General features: G+C 42.2%; 2 protein-coding genes across 8 annotated transcripts; both read right to left on the reverse strand.

The window, feature by feature from the left end:
* Positions 1-692: 692 nt before the first annotated feature.
* mdm4 (MDM4, p53 regulator) lies at positions 693-11,646 on the reverse strand (the record flags this gene model as incomplete). The annotated part of the gene is given in 11 exon segments (NM_001292566.1): positions 693-1,411; positions 1,704-1,781; positions 3,045-3,212; positions 3,341-3,507; positions 3,900-3,990; positions 5,165-5,232; positions 7,140-7,189; positions 7,311-7,444; positions 8,246-8,320; positions 9,217-9,252; positions 11,453-11,646. Coding segments are annotated over 10 exon segments (1,407 nt in total), but the record flags the coding sequence as incomplete, so codon positions are not given.
* A 1,055-nt stretch (positions 11,647-12,701) lies between these two features.
* Positions 12,702-20,406, reverse strand: taf8 (TAF8 RNA polymerase II, TATA box binding protein (TBP)-associated factor). 7 transcript variants are annotated; one of them, XM_042342006.1, is made up of 9 exons: positions 20,355-20,406; positions 18,162-18,259; positions 17,431-17,587; positions 16,669-16,767; positions 16,347-16,409; positions 15,730-15,854; positions 14,815-14,962; positions 13,910-14,052; positions 12,702-13,525 (listed from the first exon to the last, which is right to left on the reverse strand). In XM_042342006.1, exons 2-9 carry the CDS (start codon positions 18,237-18,239, stop codon positions 13,385-13,387), a joined length of 954 nt encoding a protein of 317 aa, XP_042197940.1. In that variant the 5' UTR covers positions 18,240-18,259; positions 20,355-20,406; the 3' UTR covers positions 12,702-13,384.
* Positions 20,407-21,429: the final 1,023 nt, after the last annotated feature.

The following is a 21,429-nucleotide window of genomic DNA, read 5'->3' on the forward strand; positions in this document are numbered from 1 at the left end:
TTTTTGGTCAATGTTCTAAGTTTTGTGCATTTAATAAAAAAAATCACACAGCACCACAAATGTATGCTCAAAAATATGTACAAATAAATTATAGACTGCTGTTAAAATGACTGAGAAGAATCTGAAGCATTCCTCAACTCATCTTTTATAAAATTGAGAAACTGGATACGGGTGTGTACAGTAAGAAGCCTATTCAAGCCGTTAAAACATCACAACGATGCATGCCATATTTGCAGTCTATAAAGACTTGTAATTTACTTATTATACTCCAATTTTACAGTACTTCTTTCTATATACAAGTTAAGTTCAGATGGCAGTATCAAAATGTGTCACTGACAATTGTCTCACTTATGTTGCTATTGAAAATCTTTCACCATGATCCACAATCATTGCACAAAATATATTATCCAAGGCAGAGATTAAGTTGCATCGCTGCCGTATCAAACTTGCAACATTAATTCTCGCTCTTCATATCTGCATGATAAACTATCCCCCCCACCTCCCAACGTGGAAACTAATTTTGAAGTTCTATCTTTATATCACCTTCACAAAGTTGAACTCCAATCTGTAAATTAACTTTAATCATCGGGATTGAATTCTTCAATTTAGACAGACTCAAGCTAAAATGCTAATATTTCAAAGAGCAATGGTGGGAGATAATGTCAAATAAACATATGTGGAGGGTAGTTAGATTATTTTCCGTACTTGGAGAGAAGAAAAAGAAAATTACAGGAAGATAAATAAAAATAAATATAAATTGCAATGCAAATGGTACTAAAGTCAAATGATAAGTTGATCAACCGTTGGAAGAGTTTTATGCTTCACATGCATTTCAACCAGTTTGACAGGAACTTACAACTAATGACGATAATTACCCGATAAAAGTTTGTATAACCATAATAATCGGCTGCACACAGACAGGACAAGGCATTTTACGCTTATACAATTTTCTATGGATAATATTTCCAGTTCTGGGTCGGACCCCACAAATAAGACAGGGTCCCAAACGTTGCCTTCTGGATTGCAAGGAATCCTCGCATTTTCTCTTTACAGTTTTTGCTTCTTTGCCCACAGATTCAAGATCCTCTCTACTTCTCCACAAGCTGGAAGTGGATGGTTGTGAGAGACTATCCAATGATTCTGAAGAGGCACACGGAGTACTTATTATCCCCATCTCTTTGCATTTTAGGTCTTTAATCTGAATCACTGGCTCCGAGATGGATCTCTTGGAGTCAGGAACATCAATACCTTCATACGGCTCGTTCTCTGCAATGGCAATTGATGGGCCTGATGTGGAACGTGTGAGCTTAGGACATTTAAGGTGCCACCCGCCACGGAGTGCCCAACACTGCAGGCAATACTGCTTCTGCGAAGGATTGTCCTCTCCACACTTGGTGCACTTCCAAGATTTCTAAAAGTTAAAACAAGCATCTCAAATTAGGGGAAAAAAAGCAACAAACAGCAACGATTTTATATCAAATCACATAATACAAACAGCAACAGCAAGAATGAGGTTCTGCAATAGTAACAACAAAATCGTTAATATGCCTTTGGCTTCTACTAGGATAGACTGCATTAACAGGGACCTCTTAGCTCCACTGATATACAAGACCATTAAATGCCCTAATGATTTATCATAACAAAATCTTCTCTTTGCATTACTATAACAGCTACCGTTCATTGAGATTAATAGTTTGACTCACATCTGAGATTTCAGGGTCGGTGGCATGCCCCGAACATGACAGACCCTCGCCAGCTTCATAAATTGTAACTTCAATAACCTACAAGGGTAAAGGAGGAGAACAAAGGGGGGAGAAAACAGCAAAACAAGTCAGAAAAGAAACGATACCAAAGATAGCTGTGACTAAATAGCTGTCAGTGTAAGTCACTATTAAGTGCAGTGCAACTTACCTTGACTACTTGAAGGTTAGGATTACCATCAACTTTCATTTTGATCTGTGCTCATGCTGGTGAAGAATGATAGGGCTGGGAATTTGTTTTTGAACATTTCACCCAGTGATCGGATCGAGCACTCCTAGTTCATGGTTCAAATGTACTGCTGAACTGTCTGCATACAATGTACATTGACACACACCTCATAGAGAGAGGCACGGCCACACTACACCAGTGTGAACCTTCCCACACTTCATCCTTGGGGTTGCTATAACTGAGCTTGTTGAACTAGAAGCAATCTTTGCTACATTCAGGGCATTTAACTGAGTCAATTGCCCACAAGCTCTAACAGCCTCCGATTCCAAAACCCAAAGACAAGGATCTTCTCCAGTCGGGAAAGAGAGCAATTTAACCTGAGACAGACAATGACCAGGGGGTAAAGTAAATTTTACTGGCTATTGTCATTAGTACTCATCATATACAAAAACATTTGTGTTATTTGGACTTTTAGCTCTCCCACCCTCTGTATTTTGTCAATTGTGCCAATTTCTTTCCACATAATCAGATCTCTCATCTTTTTGAAATACAAATTACCACATTATGAATATTATCACTTTATGAATATTTGAAGAACTACAATCAATTATTTATTGAGCTACGAGAAAAATCTCTGCTATTGGTTTGGTGCAACAAGTACACAAAAATATATTTTAAGAGTTCAAACTGACATAGAAATCAAAGCTTTCTCAAATTAGCAAAAGGATCTTCAATTAATGTCTCCTCTTGCTTATGCAGTAGATCACAATAGCGAGCTTATAGTTCTAACATGTCAAATCGCTCACTGTATGGAGGCAAACAAGGTGACATGTCATTCACTAGAATTTAAATTTGACTTGCTCAGTCTGTTTCCTTCTGACGTTAAGCATTAGTGTAGCAATTTTACATTGAAAAAATATATCTAATCCTCATCTTTTTGAGCTTTGCGTACAGCAGATTTACTGGAACTATAAAATAAAAACTTCATTTGTTTGACATAATTCAATGTGTTGCAAACATTTTTGAAAGGGATAAATTGTGGCCTTTTTGATAACTTCAGCAGGTGTGGCACATTCATGCCATTAGAAACGAGTTTGGTCTAACAGTCTACCGACCTCTTTGGGATCTGTGTTTTTGTCTTCCTCTTTCTCCTCCTCTTGGTCACGTATTTCTTTAGGATGAATGGCTCCCTCTTTGATTTCTACATTGGCTTGATCGTGGTCGGGTTCATTCAGAAACCACAGATCATCAGTGGAGTCGGATACAATGGCAGTGTCTATATCCTGAAGGATCAAAGAGGCTTGAATATCCCTGGTAACTTTGTAAACTTGGTGTAGAGAATGGCACTTGGCAACAAGGTCTTATAAATGGGGAGAAAATATCCATTTTCTATTAATAAGGGCCACTCTACCTGGTTACTATGAATATCTGTCGATCCACTTTTTCTACTTCCATAGTTACTTTGCAAACTTTTTATAAACCACCAAGGCAATCCTGCTGCGTCCCAGTGATCTGAAACACTCTCGCTTCTCTGCCTTTTAGACTGAAGTTCAGGTTGATCATCTGCATCCAAGTCATCTAGAACAAAAACAATCATTCAAGTTTTAGGAAGGAATTAAATGCGGAGATTTAAATAAAATTACCTTTTAAAATTTTTTTAAAAATTACATTTGCAAAATATTAAGCCTCAAACATACACTTGCATAAATTCAAGCTGGGGTAGTTTTTCAAACAATGAAACCGTTGCCATAAACTAACCACAAGTTTATATTCTCAATCTCCTCACTGCAACAGAAACGGAGTCATCTCCCAGTATCCTCTTGTAACTGGGAAAGTGGAATTGTCTTGAGTCAGGATCACTATTAATGTCACTGATATTGGGAGGCATATCAAGGATCAGATGGCCCCTGATCTTGGTGCATTCTATTCCTCACAAGTACACACCATATAATGATATCACCCCAACTAACCTGATTCAGAGTTCTTTCTTTTCAAATGTGAGGTAGCTGAATTTGGTACTATGCAGACAGTTTCTCCTTCACTCGTCTCTCCTGTCAGGCACTACGAGGAAGAAAGGTAAGGGACAAGTGTTTACAACAATTATCCTCTACAAGTTTAATAGGATGTACCAGTTCTACGCAGCCACTGACTTTCGTGTGTTTTTTTTAAAAAAAGGCAGAACCCAGGTTGGATACTCCCAAACCCCATTGAAATGAAGGCAATGATTTCAATTTATTAATCTAAGATTCTACATTCAAATTATAGAATGTGACAATGTATAGCAATAAATATTTTATTCCCCTCACAATTATTACAATCTAATGAGGATTGTGCATAGAGCAGGACACACAATGAGGGATGTCAATTAGGAAATAAAAATCTGTCGATAGCAATAGGTATTATTCAGATGCCAGTTTCACAGAAATACAGAAAATAGGCATCAAGCCAAATACAAAATTGCACACATTGAACATATTTACATGGTTTGACGAGGTAACTTTCCAATTTTCTTCCGTAATGAACTGGTAATTTAAGACATTTCAATACAGTGCATAAACACCAGGCTAGTTGCTTTAAGAGCTTGACTCATAAGTAGAATAATTTCCAAAATAAAACATTCCAATCTCTGCCATTCCTTTCATTATCTGGAAGATTGTTTTGTTCAATCATGAAAGGTTTAATGGGTAATCAGTGTTGAGAGCAGATGAAAACAATGAATGGTAATTTTGAGTTCTACATACAAACACAATGTATTAGCAGCCCCAATTTATTTTTCTTACAAATATTTGATGAGTACTTTTCTTTGCATACATGATACAAAATGGCTAATCCAGATAAGAAAGGAACCTCTTATTTTATGGCAGCACATACAGACAACATTGTCTGGTAAATTAGAAAAACAAACCTCAGAGCTGCAACATAGCATAATTTCACAATTAAAGATCCTTGCCTCCATTCACCCTCAAACCTATCAATTCATTTAAGGAAATCAGATTTTGCCTTTTAGTGGACAAGGGGTTCAGCTACGTGGTTTCTGCCATCTTCCACAAGACGAGTCAAGTGAATAGAGAAGAGGTGCTACATCCTCCAACACACAGAGAAGTGAACTCTGAAGACAGAACAGAGAAGAGGGCTCTGTCCCTCCCGTCTGTGAGCTTAGGCGACAATACCCTCAGACAGGAAGTACAGAGACGGGGCCACTCTGTACAAAACGAAGATGTCACGATAGTTTTACCTTCAGGTGTTCTTCCCTCAGAGGCAGGCAATTCGTTTCCTTTACAAGTGTACGAGTCTGAGCAGCATCTGCATTACAGGTAAAAAAAAGACACCTTCCCCAGTAATAACCATTCTCACAACAGTCATTGGAATTTATCGTGCATTGCCAGTCAATCAACCAGTCTTTGATTCATTATCGATAAGGAGGTTATATCACCACTGCCATAGGCCAAAGTGTAACCATATAGACTTTTTTAGACAGGGAGAGGGAAACTGTGAATGCGATTTTTATATTTAGTTTCATTGAAATTCAAAGCTATTCATGAGAATTAATCCCATGTAGCAAGATAAAACTATAGATAACAACTACAGAAATAGACTGCATCGACTGCAATGCATTTCCACAGTAGAAGGGTGAAAATGTTTCAAATCTGCACAAAATTGCACAGCTTCAATAGTGCAATTTATTATGTGTGCATATTTTAGCATGTAGCTTATTGAGCACTCTGCAGCCGAAACACAAATTGAAGAAACTAATCTTTGTGCATTTACAACCCTAGGATTCCCCCCATAGGGATACTTTATAAACAGTTTAGTGACATCTATTGGTGGATAATGAGCACTGCATGAACTTTTTAATCCCTCCAAACCAAAAACAATAGTAAAAATTGGTCTTTTTCAATCTACGACTGTTTGTGGGACATTGCTGTGCGCAATTGGCTGCCGTGTTCGCCCACAAATATACAGTCAATTCACTTTACAGTGTGTTCTGTGAAGCGCTTTGGGACGTCCTCCCGACGTGAGAAGTGCTATATCAAATGCAAGAATTATTATTTTTTTTTTTAAAAAATCAATGTGTACTCCAGAGAAATTCAAGAAGCAGAGGGACACTCGATGCTTACATTGCAAAATGTACTTCAGCCGACAGTGATTATGATTTAATGAAAGGTAGAATGTGTGCACATTCAGGTCACCAATTGAGACCTGATGGTACCACCACATACAGTTTAGGATCGTGGAGCACTAACATAGCGGGTGCCAAACTCATTCAACCTTCAAATGAGCAGAGAATCATGAATCTGGGGCTAAGAGGCTGGAATCATGCTAAAAATAACATGTCTGCCAGCCATATCACTTGAGAGGAGAGCACGAGAATTGTGTGGCAGTAAGTAGATTCTATTTAATCCTTTTTCCTATTACTAGAGGCAGGATACTATCAAAATAATTTGCAGTCCAATAAATAAGTCTTATGTGAGAGTCAAGAGTTTAAATTCACGCATTCACTGACATTCCAACTCACATCCATTCCCCTACATCCTCGGAAAATTTCACCAGTTCTTGGCGCTTTTCACAAATGTAATGCTCGCTTTTGTGTGGGGACGAAAAGCTAGCAAAGCCAGTCCATTCCTGAATAGATGCACTTTTTGTCAGCTGAACAAGAAGCAGCATTGATGTCTGCAGCCATGAACAGACCAGGTGAAAGGACAATGCAAGGCAGCAAGGGACCCAATGTACAACAGCAAACAATAAAATAAACAGGTTTATTTGAAGACCATTGCAACTTAATTTCAGCCTTTACAGGTTTTCCTTCTTCCCTCCCTTTCAACGACAAAGTTTGGAGCCTTTAAGACAACAACAAACAACAAATTGCATTTATATAGCGCTTTTCACGTCGGGAGGATGTCCAAGGAGCTGAACAATGAACGGTTTGCACCTGAGTTGGGGGACAGGAGTCAAGAGGGGTCTTGTTGGTATTCAAATGGACAAGACAACGTTAATGTGCGGTACTCTTAGAATGCATCAATATTAGCCGACATATTACCACTTCATTTTTATGAGCATTTACAAGAAATTATCCACAAGATTTCACATTTCATTGTTGAAGCTCTTTCCTTAACTATCTGCCCCATTACATCACTCACCAGTTTCCTATCAATACAGACTTAACCACATTTTTATGCTTTACTATACAAAATTACGAATAATATACGTACCGTGAAAGTTCAAAGCTATTAGGTTCCTTGAAAGCATTTCATACAATTGGCTGTAAGAAAATATTGTATAATTTAGTATGTTTTGTGTACAACGCAGCACTACAATGAATTCCAATTAGCAGAAGCTTCAGAGTTCCACAATACTTAGACAAAGGGAATAGTTTTTTTTACCTGGGAACTTTAACAGAGAAGCTCTCGACTCCAAATACTTTACCCAGGGGATCATTTCCGCAATATACTATATGCTGCTGCTGTTTATCATAAAGTTGCTTTAACATTATATACTGGCCGAGATAATGCATTACCTGCAAAAGTAACAAATAGATCAGAATATACTCATTTATCACTGCAAAAATCCCAAATTAGTTTGCCATACACATGTATGTGAACATCTAGAAATACTAAAAACTTCATGCAAGGTCAAAACACTGAACTGCAGATACAGGGGATTCTATGCAGCAAGTTTCCAATCTTGGCTCAATGATCCCCTAATACCTCTATAACCAGCTGCAATGACATGTATGATTAGTTTATGTATGAAGTGTAAACAGTGTAGCTCAAGCTGAATGGCACACAACCTCAAAGGCAAACCCTTGCAAAACAGTACAGCAATGACTGGTCATTGGTGAATGAATTTTCAAATGATGACATCCTGGCTTCATAGGGTGTTCTCATTTACAAATGCTCTGAAAAGGCCCAAAATCTAGCGCCACACTTTGGGAAAAGGAAATGTGGGAAATAAGATGGCCACAATTACAGTATCCAAATGTTCAGGTCCTCAAACACTTAGCTTAGGTTCTCATTGCCAACTCTCATAACGAGAAGTAATCAACCAGTTAGATAATAAGGACTCCCTCTGTGGGAAAAACAGGTACTACAGTAAATTCAAACAATACCATGCATGCTGGTATACCTGCTGTGGGTGTGGAACTACATTCCTATGTTCCATTCCATCCGTACAAGTACCTCAAACATAAACTTGAACATCAAAGCTACCTAATCCATGCTCCAGTAACCAGCACGGCAGATTTGAAATATGTTCAGTTAGAATCTTATATAGGAACTAATTGTATTTTTAAGAATCACATTTCTCCTCTTTCTTTTACCTCCTTCAATGTGAAAATTTCTCCTGATGCACCTGCTTCATGAAGAAGATTCAGCAGAAGAGGCTTTGGCCTTATCTATATAGAGAAAAACAATGTAGATTAAAAAACGCATTAAAACAATCATAATCCATATTTGTTAGCCACACTGAGTGTTCATGTTCTTCAAACAGGAAATGCAGAACAGTGGGAACAACAGGAACTATTTGTACTTAACAATGAACACTTAAAATAGAAAGCACAGGATTACAGACTATACAGCATCAAATCAGGCCATTCAATACAATTAGTCCATACCAATATTTACACTTCACATGAGCCTCCTAATCCTTTCCCTCCATTCCCTTCTCTCCATATATGGAAATGTTCATGTATTTTAATAATTCAAATTAGCAAGTTATTTGAAGCGGTATAATATCACCACTTTACCTAACAAAGTGAGTTTTCAAAAGGAAAGCAACTTATTAAATGAATTTCACTCCATTGAAATATAAAGTTTCCTCACTTTGTAATGAAACTCTGTTGCAATTCTGCGCACTCTTTTCACCATTAAATATCATGGTGCTGACATAATGAGGAACTATGTTTGCTGTTCACGTAAATGTTGTGCAAATTGAAAATATTAAGAAAAACTGAAATTCTTTTAAAATCTACAAATTCCAAGTTTACAAATGCACTTTGCTTATTTTCCAAACAACGTATTGGATGAGGAAACAATACTTTGATTGTTGATGAAATCTTACTCGTTTTATTGATATGAACTGTTTTTGTTCACACAGCTTGATCATAACTCAGCAACAACTTGCATTTATGTAATACCCTTCACACGGGGTAGAGTCTCGAAGCACTTCAACTCTCACCTATTGCTAGTATTACAGAATTTAACAAACTTTAAATAAACAGTACAAACCAGCTTTTTTAAATTCAAGTTCTTACAGTCAAAAGAATTGGCATTTATGATAAAAGTTACCAACCTTTTCTGTGGAATTGCCACACAAGATATCAGATGAGCTGAAAGAAGAAAAAAAAGTAACTGTTTATGAACATTCAAAAAAGCCAGACTGCAAGGCACTGGATAAGGGGTAAAAGCATATTAAAATGTCTTAATCTAATGAAGAGTACTTACATAGTTCAGTACCAGAGAGATCGCTCTGTCTCACCCTTTTTATTAACTGTTCAAAATGTCCTTATTAAAATTCACCTGTTCTGAATGATTTAGAATTAATTTTACAACTTGCACTTATGTAGCACCCCCTCCCGTAGACAGCATCCCAGGAAATCCCAGAACAAGTCAGGACATGTACCTGTAAACTCCCTCGTCACTCATATGATTAACTTAGTTGACAGTAACAGCTGAGTTAACTGTAATCCCTGTAAGTATCCACTTATTTAGGCACAGGACAGCCCTTTACAACATCTCCCTCCCTTTAAGTCCCCAAAAGGGCAAGTGCCTTCTTTAAAAGGCAGCAGCTTCCTTACTTAAATTCCTAGGGCACCATTCGAAAGAGAAGTTTCCCAACAATCTCCAGATTAACTATCTATGGATCTTGCCATGTGCAAAATGGCAACTGCATTTGCCTATCAAAAGTCACTATGGGTGACAGTAATTACTGTGAAGTGGTTTGATATAATAGGCTCTATAAAATGCAAATTATTTTCTTCTAGTCCCTAGTTTCCAGATCTTTCCGGTGTGTAGAGTTGAAGAGTTAATTTCACACAAGTCCAGCTCCGTAATTTTAAAATGCAGTTAAACTCTTGCAATTTGAGCCACTGATGATCCCACCACCACCACTGCCCAGTACTCCTCTCATGTCCCTAGATTCCACAAATATAATTACATTACAGATCAATATCCACTAATCATTATAATAATCCTTGCATTTGATATAGCACCTTAGCCTTATCACGTATTCTTTGAGACGTCTATGAGTGACTGCATTATTTTAATGAAGGAGAGGGGGGGAGAGGGAGAGTCAGTAGGGAGGAAGGGGAAAAGAGAGAGTAGGGGGAAGGAGCGAGAGTATGGGGGAAGGAGAGAGAGAGGGTGGCGGGGGAAGGAGTGGGGGCAAGGAAGGAGGGAGAAGAGAAAGAGGGGGGGCAAGAAAGGAGGGGGGGAGAAGAGAGGGGGGGCAAGAAAGGAGGGGGGGCAAGGAAGGTGAGAGAGGGGGAGAGGAGAGAAAGAAGGGGGGAAAGAGGAGGGGGGGGGAGGAGAAAGAAAAGGGGGGAAGTAGAGAAAGGGGGGGAGGAGAGATGGAGGGAAGGAGAGAGAGGGGGGTGGAGAAGTAGAAAGAGAAGGGAGAAAAAGGAGAGAGGGGGAGGAAGGAGAGAGAGAAGTGGGGGGAGGAGAAAGAGAAAGGGGGAAGTAGAGAAAAAGGTGGGGGGGGAGGAAGGAGAGAGGGATGGGGGGGGGGATGTGAGAGAGGAGGAGGTGTGGGAGGAGAGAGAGAGGGGGGGTGTGGGGAAGCAGAGAGAGAGAGAGAAGGGAGAAAAAGGAGAGGGGGGAGGAGGAAGGAGAAAGATGGGGGGGGGGGGGGAGAGAGAGAGAAAATCCAAGTAAAGTCAGCCAGTGAGGTATATTCAACGTACCGCAAAGCTGCAGCTGCGTGGTGTAGCTTGAGAGAGAGAGAGAGAGAGAGCAGTGCGTGTGTGTGGGGGGGTGGGCTTGTAATGGCTGGAAAGTTCTGGAAGCTCGCCCGCAGGACCTCGTTTGGGCGGTAAAATTGACCTCCTCCCTCCGTCCCACTCAATCCTGAATATTATGCCCACCGCAGATCAACGATGATCGATCCACATCACGTGCGACGGATCGATCAATCGATTGATTTGATTATCGATGTGGAATATCGCCCCGAGAGGGAGGAGGAGGGGGCGGGAGGGGGGGAAGGGTGTCCCGCGTCGCCGCCCAATCGAAAACGGAACTATTATTATAATGATTAATTATTATTATTATTATTATTATTAACCCCTCACCCGGCGGCGCCTGAGAGGCCCCTACGAAGCTTCCAGAACTTTCCAACGTCCCCTCAGACACCGTCTCCCGCCAACAGCCCCCCCACCGCGCGCTCTCTCTCTCTCTCTCGCTCGCGCGCGCAGGAAGAAGGAGAGAGAGAGCGAAAACCTCCTCCTAAGTTCTGCTTTCAGTCACGATTAAGTTTAACGTGGCGCCCGCCGCCCGGTGATGGGGGGGGGGGGGGAGGGGGGTTTCCACTCACTTTTTTATTGCACTTCCATAGTGTTGTTGTTGCTGTTGGCGGCGGCGGCGTCGTCGTCGTCCTCGGCCGCCGCTCGTCGGTCCCCCCCCCTCCTCCTCCTCTTTCTCCCGCCCGTTGGTCGTCGTCCGTCGTCGACGGCGGCGGCGGCGCGTTACTGACTACTGACTCCTGACGACTAACTCCTCCTTCTTCTCCTCCTCCTCCTCCTCCTTCCGCCGCCTCCGCCACGGCTCCTCCCCCTCCCGTCTCCTCGCGAGGACTGGCCAAGTAGTGCGGCCAAGTAGTCCGCCCCCCCCCCCCACTCCCACGCAGCGCTTTCACTTGTAACGCTCCTTCTCTCCCCCTTCACTTCCCTAACCCCGTGTATCCCTCCGCCGCCGCCGCAGCAGCAACAGCCGCCGACCAGCCTCTCCCCGCCCTTCTCCCTAACCCCGCCCACTTTCCCGGTCTCCACCAATCCGCGCGGCGACTTTCTAGATCGACAGGCGAGGCGTCCAATCAGCGGCAGCAGCGCCAGGCAACGGGACTCCCCCAACCACCCAACGGACTCCTCGTTTAATAACGACTCGCACTGCAACCAGAGGGTCCCAATATGGACTGGAGATTGACAAGGCATTTCGTCTTTACCTGGACTCAGCTGGGAGGACTCCTGCTCGGGAGTTCATCCGTACGTGATGAGCTTGTTTGGGTCGCCACAGGAGATCCTCGCGAGACCGCCCACTCAAAAAAAAATATGCCCATGACACTCCCCCCCCGCCCTTTCCGATGAGGTACAGATCACGTCTCTTATGTCGATCTGTTATCACGTTCTTGGGGGACAGACAGACATTTCGAGACGTCTCAAAGGGCTTCACAGGATATGCCGCAAAGTGCGCCGACTGCATTTTGCGGGGCGAAACGAAACGCGGCGGCCAACTGTGCACGCGTATTAAATAATAATCAGGCTCATCAGAGATTAATGCGACGACAGCTTGCATTTATGTAGCGCCATTCACGCCAGACGAGCCAGGGGAAAGGTGATCGAAGGCACATTCGAAGAGGAAGGTCTTCAATTGTGACCTGAAAATCGTGAGGAGGCAAAGCGAAGGACTTGAGGGAGAGAGTTCCACAGCATTGGGTCTTAGTGGCTGAAAACACAGCCGCTGATGGGGCAGAGGGTCCTGGGGACAAGGATAAACCTTTTCCCTTGGAGTGAAGAGCTATCAGGAGTTTACTGTCAACACAATCTGGACACGCTCAAAAACACGGTTTCTCAAAACCAACTGAATTATTTATTTACAATGAACTGTACAGCGGCTACACTACATATATTTGGTGGGCAAAGTTTTAATAATATTTAAAGCTCCTGTAGTGTGGGCAAGCACAGTGCAGAAAATATCAAAAAGTCTTAAGCTTTACATTTGAATTGCACGTAAAGATGATGTCATACAACCTCCTTCCTTGGGTCCGTTATTGATATAAAATAAACTCCACAATGATCAGGAGAAAGAACAAAATGGATAACTCTCCGTGGCAAGAGGCAACACACTATTAAACAGCCTTTGTCAATTGTATGACATTTGAGCAAAATACATTCTGTCACAACAGCATACGCACTTGCATGTGATTCTCTATGCCAGGTGTGATCTTGCGTACAGACACCCAACACGCTGTTCAACGATGCATGTTAAATTTTTAAACAACAAAACTGTAATTCCCTCCATTCGTAAGGAGTTGTAACAGATTTAACTTTCCTATATTAGGCATCTAGTTTACAATGAATTAAGACGTTTTCTCAGGGCAAACATGGTCTCCCAGTTGCCTTACGATTAAAGTTCCCTTTCCTCGTACTGTATAGAGAAGGGCAGTTCCCAATTGGAATCGCTTTCTTCAGTTTAATTGGCTCGATTAAGGTATTTTACTGAAAGCGTCTCTTCGCTTTCTCCGGAGTTTATTTCTTCCTGCGGACCTTGGGCTTTTTGACAGGTCTCAGATAAGGATTGTCAATCATTGTGTCCTCGCCGTTCTTGCTATTAGATAATCCTGAGCCTTGTTGCAACACTGAGTTCTCCTTCTCGGAGGATAATTCATCCTAGAGACAAAGAAGAAAAATAGCAGCTTTGTTACTAACAATTTATAGCTCGTGAGACCTATTCCCCTTTAACAATAAATCCGACGGTACTATCAAAAACAGCACATGAAATAAAAAGACAAAAATAAAAGTGCGTGAGAGTAATCCCAAAGCAATAATCTCATTTCAATGTTGAGTTTGTCTGGCATCTCATTTAATTACCATTAGTTTAGCTAAATTGCAGGGATAAATAGATCCACTACATTCCTTCGACTGCTTTTATTATCTCGTGCTTCTCTTTTAAGGAAGTTTAAACAACTTGCATTTATATATGTTTCATTGGTCATCCTTTTGTATTATGACATTACAAACACATGACGATTGGAACAATTAAATGAAACATACTAGATTCATATTTAGTGCAATATTGTCTGAATCATTCTGATCGTCCTGTTCCGAGGAATCGGTCTCCTCCATCTGCTGCAGCTCCAGTTCAGATGGTAACAAGGCGTTCAGGTAGGGAATCGTTGAAGTCTGTGCAGCAATCACTAAAAAAAGAAATCAACTCCAATGAAAACAATTTTAGGATAAAAAGTCACCAAACACCGATCTTAATCACTTATTTTCTAATCAGTGCAACGACATCTTTCATCGGAATAAATAGTGGCAGAGTGGCAAATACAGCAATGCTCAAAATTATGAATAATAAACCTTACATTTGATAATAACCTTGATAATAATCCTTGAATTTGCCTTATCACATCTTTGACACATCTCAAAGTGCTTCACAGAAGATTTGGCGTCAGACTCTGCCACTGCCAAGAACTCCAGGACGCTACCCCGCGTGAAGAGTGCTATATAAATGCAAGTTGGTGGTGGTGGTGGGACTCGGAAGAGTATAAAGTAACACAGGTTCAGAGGAAAATCAGAAGAGCAGAGCTGGGGAACGGAGCATCTAACGGTAACTGATCAACACACTCAAATCTAGTCAGTCCCCTCTATCTTTTCCATGGGCGATTCCAGTTCGATTAACTGCTTCCCAGTCGTACGCATAAACCCTTTAACTGTTACATATTGCTGCTTCTCGCTAACTAATAGAACTGGATTGATTGTCCCACATTCGGTCTGGTCTTTGCCTGATCTTTACCTCGGGGTTCACAAACTAAATGATAGAACAAGCCTTACACCCCCAATAAAAAGACCCCACTTTATCTTAATAATAATAATATTACTTGCATTTGATATAGCGCCTTATTCTTCTGCTCAACCGGATTTTTTCTTAAAAGATACAAATAAAATGATATGCTTACAGGGGAATGTTGTAACATCATCTTTAAACAGGCTCTGCGTTTCCCCGGTCTTGGCCATAAACCTGGTCAGAGCTCGTTCCACATCTCTCCTCTGCGAGGCAGCCTTCTCCCTCAGCACTTGGTAATCAGAGACTGGCTCTCTGATAGTCTTACATTGGAAAAAAAGAATATATATATGTACATGCAAAACATCTAGTGCTACTGAGGTTCTGAAAGCAGCGAGATTGTTCTGAACACTTAGCACAAGAGGTTTCAAGGCAATACAGACGAACCTGCAACAGACACAATCATGTAATGTACAGAATGTACTATAAAGTGAATGACCATATATTTTGTGGGCAAAACATACAAAATATATGGCATCATTTACATTAGAGCAAAAGAGCTCCACTTTATTTATGTCTCTCACTGCTTCTCCCAAGACAGGTTAGGCCAGTGATGAACAGCAAATTACCCAGACATATTAAGCTAAGCACAAGACAATGCAAAAAATTCTGTCTATTCCATTCAAATGTTTTCTCCAGTTGCTGCAGTTTGATATTCGTCATCCTGTAATATGGAACACACTGAAATAATCAATGAACTCATCTGAAATTCCTTCCTAAATGATTAGCATGACCCCAACCCTCCAAAATCCAACCCCCCGCTTGGGTGCAAACCTTTAACTGTCCATAGCCTTGGTACATCCTCCTAACGTTAAAGTCACTTTATAAATGAAATTGTTGTTGTGGCCGTTAATGTGCCTGCTTATGATGAAAGAGTCTTTTATTTTCATTATTTATACATTACATTAAGATTCTGGAATGGAACTGTAATATTCTCAAACAATTTCTTCACAAGAGACGTAAATTCACTTTTATGCAAATGTTTCGAACTTTCGGATCTGCTGCTCTTATGAGATGTGTTTATACTTACAGGGGTCTTTATGTAAGTGTGAGGATCTGGGAACTCAGGAAAATGGCTCGGGATGTATGAGGGGTGTTGCCTTTTTTGTCCGGTGGATAGCGCTCTGGGTGTTGCTGGAGTATTTGTAACAGGAGCTTCATGGAAAAGACAAAAGTTACAACTAGTTGAAAGAAATGGATCATTGACAATTGTTGCATATTCACACGACTCAAATTTGGTGCAAACGTTCTTCACTTTCGCGAAGGCCCTCTGAACAAAGGCCTGGATTGTAACATTAAACAGCTGCTGTGTCAGAAAATGATCACCTGCCAATATTTCTAGAGCAGCTATTCTTCATGAGATGCTTCACAGCCAAGAGGCTGATTAGGGATAGGAGACACTTCAGGAATGACTGACGTACACCAAAAAGAACCTCCCTACTCCCAATACTAATGTTCTCCATTACAATAGAAAGGAATGTAACACTTCTTTCACCACAGCCATTGTAGCCTCAATCAACACCCCATAATATCCTGTAGGCTACCAGCAGTTAAAAATGATTTTCCGGTTTAGAATAAACCAATACTTCTTGTTAGAGATTAGGACTGCCGTTTTCAGCAGTTAATATTAAAAGTAAACATACTCACGAGCAGTAATAACCATCCTTTGAGAGCGTTTGGCATAAGCTTGAACTGTGTCCACATTAAAACCTGAAGAACAGAAGTGTGAAGATGTTTTATATTTTATTGTACCAAATATTTTGCTTTAGTTTAATGCAGCTGCACGAATAGAGATTCAGTAAATTATCATTTGCCAAACATCATCCCATCAAATAAGACAGCACAGCAATTTACTTTTATTAATAAATATATACATTCCCTCTGCCCCCCCTCCTCCAATTAATGACCAGTCAACTACTGCTATCATTCTCCATGTGCAAAGGAATTACTAATTGTCTCACACACGCACCCATTTCTGCCAAAGTGACCACAACGTCCGACAGGGTTGGCTGTGTTCTTGCTGAATGCTCGCAATATACTTTAGCACTTCGACCGATTTCACAAAGGTCTAGGAGGAAAGTTTTTTTTAAAAAAGTTAGCTGAAATGCTGAAAGTTTCAAAACAACAGACCTAGAGAATCGAAAGAAGGTGCACGATATTCATTCAGTGTGAGAGAACAGATGATATTACATCACAAACGTTCAAAGGGCATGTCTTCAAAATGATCAACAATAACAAATCAAATTTATATAGCGTCAATCAATCCTATACAGTACAGATCACTTTCCATCCATTTTTCAGGTCCCTGCAATCACATGCGCTTACATTTTCTGTGTGTCTGCGGATTATACATATTTGGAATGTGACGCCAAATACTTTAGGAAATATCGTACCAAATGGAATGTGCTAGCTTAAGATTTACAATGACAGTACTCATTTTACAGATATGCTTAAAACAGACATTGAGAATGCCCTGAGATGTGGTGTCGAGAGGGTTTGCAGAGACGATTCCCAGAATGTCGCAAAACCATCTTGTGAAATACTTCGGAAATGTCACCAAAAAAAATTGACTGTGTAGTCTAATGTGACGGTCGGGGGAAAGCTGCAATGTCTTGGCTTACGTTTGAAACTGTCAACGCATCAAAAGGCCTTCAGAGCGATTTCTGACTGCGACGTAACCTTGGTATTTATAGATGTGCACCAAAGCGATTACTAAACAAAAGCGACTCACAGCTCTGCAGCATTTCAGTGAGTGTTTCAATGGCTGCCTTCTCTGCGGCTTCAAATCCTGCCTCGGTTAATAGTGAGCTAACCACCACCTGCAGGGTGCGTCTCCGAGCCAGGTAATAGTTGTCCGATGGCGATGTCGACGGTTTGGCACCTGATTTCTGGTAAAAAAAAAATGAAATTAAAAATTAGACCATAGAAATTAACTGCACCATCAATACACTCACTTTCGTATCAGAACACGAGGCTGGCTATTCCAAATCTAAAACAAACATTGCATAGGAAAACAGGAAAAGCATGTTCCACCAGTTAATTCGATTTTATACTTTAGATTTAATCTCAAAGCCCTGCCCTCTCACTATGTTTAAGCACAGCGAAAAAGTGCCTTAATAATCCTTGCATTCGATCCAGTGACATCTCAAAGTACTTCACAGAATATACTGCGAAGTGAATTGACTCTAATATGTTGTAGGTGAAACGGCAGCCAATTGCCCACAGTAGTGTCACACAAACAGTCGTGAATTGCATGGACAAATTATTATTATTATTAGTATTGAAGACAAATTAAAGTGACAACTCAGTATTCACACACGAAAACCACAATCTTCACACGTTTAGAACTCTAGAAGAATTGTAACGCAATGGCTTCCTAATCCACTCTCAATTTAACTTTGACGACGCATAAAATATCCATATTTTCCCCACGTTAGGTTCAAAGAAACTCGATCAGGTTACCTGGCTGACATTCTCCACCGAGACTTTGCATGTAGCATCAGCGGACGTATACGTTTCAGACACAGAAGCTGTCGTCATTCTCGCAGTTAAATGGTTATCTGAAATAAAAGATAATTTATGTAAACATTCAATAAAACTAGGCACAAATATGCCCAGAGTAGAAATTCAGTTACCACTTTGAGCATTAACAGTGCCTTCTTTTTTGACGGAGAGGGTCCCACTAACGATCAAGCAATAAATTGGATTAATCCCTCTGTTTGAACACGTGATTGTGAAGCTCAGCATATCCATATACCACAACAAACTATTGACAAGGTACAAGGCTAACTGGCTAACAATTTCAGTCGGAATCTTAACCAGGTGAATTTCACCTACACGCACACACACTTTACTTTGTGAAGCACTTTGAGATGTCCGTAACTTTAGAGGCGCTGTATCAATTTTTATTTTACATAAGAAGTATTCTAGCTTCTCCTATATCTCAACATTGCTTCACCAGCGACTAAACACACGTCTACAGGCTGATAAGGTCCCGCCCAAATCCTATTGTCTGGCCTAAGCAGATAGGTGACTTGAGCAATGTTAAGGCAGACTAAAATGAGTTTTGCTCTACATCATGCGCACATGGAAATGCTTTGACGCTACAGCCAGGCGGACGACAATCACCCACCCAGAGAGAGAGAAGAGAGAAAGAGAGAGAAAAAAGTTGTTCTCTTTAAAGGTTGCTGGCGAGGCCATTGCTGAGCGCAAAATTGGCTGCTACGTCCGCCTGCGAAATACACAGTCAGTCCACTTCACAGCAACTCTGCGAAGCACTTCGAGACGTTTCCCCCCCCCACCCCACCCACCCACCCCCCACCCCTCCCCGAGCTCGGCTCCCAGGCCGGCAGTGATAAGCGTTTTGAGGCGAGCAAAGACACCGTATAAATCTAAATCGTACTGTTATAGGCTACGCAACATTCAAGGAGCGGAATTACTATAAGTCTGGAGCCAGATGCTCCTCTCTTCTTCTTTCCCTCTCCTCCCTCCCTCCCACTCTTCCCCTCCTCCTCTTATTTTTCCCCCTCTCTCACACACTCTCTCTCTCTCACACTCACTCTATCTCTCACACACGCTCTCTCCTCCTCTTATTTTTTTCCGCCACGCTTCATCCCCCTCTCCCCCCACCCCATCTTTCTCTCACATTCTCTCTCCCTCCTCTCACGGTTTTCCTTTCTTCCCCCCATTCTCTCTCTCTCTCCCTCACACATTTTCCCTCATTCTTCCCCTTTCTTTCTCTCTCTCTCTTTCTCTTACTCACACATTCTCCGTCTCTCTCTCCTCTCACATTGTTCCACTTTCTTCCACTCCTTCACACTCTCCGTCTCTCTCTCCCCCTCACTGTCATTCACTCTCTCCTCTTCACTCCTCCCCTCCCGCCCCCCCCCCACCACTCTCCCTGACACTCTCTCTCCCCCTCCCTCCCTGTCACATTCACTCTCTCCTCTCTCTCTTACTCTCTCTCACTGTCATATTCACTCCCTCCTCTCTCTCTCTCTCTGTCACATTCACTCTCTCTTGTCTCACTCCTCTCCCCCCCCACTCTCCCTGACACTCTCTCTCCCCCTCCTTCCCTGTCACATTCACCCTCTCCTCTCTCTCTCTCTTACTCTCTCTCTCTGTCACATTCACTCTCTCCTCTCACTCCTCTCCCCCCCCACTCTCCCTGACACTCTCTCTCCCCCTCCTTCCTTGTCACATTCACTCTCTCTGTCACATTCACTCTCTCCTCTCACTCCTCCCTTCCCCACTCTCCCTGACTCTCTCTGTCACATTCACTCTCTCTGTCACATTCACTCTCTCTGTCACATTCACTCTCTCCTCTCTTACTCTCTCTCTCTCTCCCTCACTGTCACATTCACTCTCTCCTCTCTTACTCTCTCTCTCTCTCCCTCACTGTCACATTCACTCTCTCCCCCACTCCCCCCCCCCCCCCATGGCGCTGTGGGGACCAGCCCGGGCCCTGCCTCGAACAGCGCCTTACAGCGCCTGCCCTTCCCCCCCCTCCCCCCCTCCCTCCCGCCCGCCCGGCGCCGCTCGGCCATCATTCACACTTACACCGCGGCGCTGCCCGAGGGAAGGAGGGAAGAGAGATGGGGAGGGAAGGAGGGAGAGAGGGATGACAATAAACGGGCAAAAGCCGCCAACACTGACCCTGCGTCCCGACCCTCCGCCGCCGCCTCCCGCTCCCGCGCTGCTGCCCCCCGGCCTGGCTCAGGCGGCGCCGGGTACTGCAGCCTCTGGTACTGCATCACATGGGGAGGGGGAGGGACAGACAGACAGAGGGACAGAGGGACAGACAGACAGACAGACAGACAGATAGATAGATAGATAGATAGATAGATAGATAGATAGATAGATAGATAGATAGATAGATAGATGGGGAAAAAAAAGAGCGGTACACAGTAAGAAGGGATAATAATAATCCTGGCTCTCTGACCCGGCGCCGGGTCCCGTTCTTCGAGCCGTCTCGAAGCGCTTCACAGGGCACACCGCAAAGTGTAGTGACTGTGTCTGGCGGGCGGGCGGGCGGGCGACAGTGAAACAAAGCAAGGGCGATAGAATGTCGTCGTCGTTGTCGACGATCGATGGGACAGAGCGATAGAAAGAAAGAAAACTTACACACGTATATACTGTGTATATATACATAGACGTATATATATATATATATATATATATGAATGTGTGGATAAAGTTTTAAAAAAAAGACTCTTTGTCGAAGCTGAGACGCGACTGAATTTGCATTTAGTATCCCTCGTGTCAATAAAGTCTGAGACTGTCTGTATCTTATTTCCTCTCTCCGCGTAATAATAATAATAATAATCCTTGCATTTGATATAGCGCTTTTCAGGTCGGGAGGACGTCCCAAAGCGCTTACACAGAACACACTGTAAAGTGAATTGACTGTATATTTGTGGGCGAACGCGGCAGCCAATTGCGCACAGCAATGTCCCACAAACAGTCGTGGATTGAAAATGACCAATTTATTATTGTCTTTGGTTTTGGAGGGATTATTATTAGGCTCTGTGTGGAGTAAGGAAACTTGCCCAAGGTTTCGCCCTCTGCCTGGAATTGAACTCAGGTCTCTCGCTTGGAAAGCGAGTGCTCTAACCACTGAGCTACAGGACTCCACAACGCGTACTCGGGCGCGCGAGCGTTGCTGTTTCAGTGCAGTTAAATACGGTTCGATTTACATTCGCCATGAACTGCCCAAACCCCGCGCAGCGCT

The sequence above is a fragment of the Callorhinchus milii genome, unplaced genomic scaffold, assembly GCF_018977255.1.
Source record: "Callorhinchus milii isolate IMCB2004 unplaced genomic scaffold, IMCB_Cmil_1.0 Scaffold19, whole genome shotgun sequence".
Lineage (NCBI taxonomy): Eukaryota > Metazoa > Chordata > Chondrichthyes > Chimaeriformes > Callorhinchidae > Callorhinchus > Callorhinchus milii.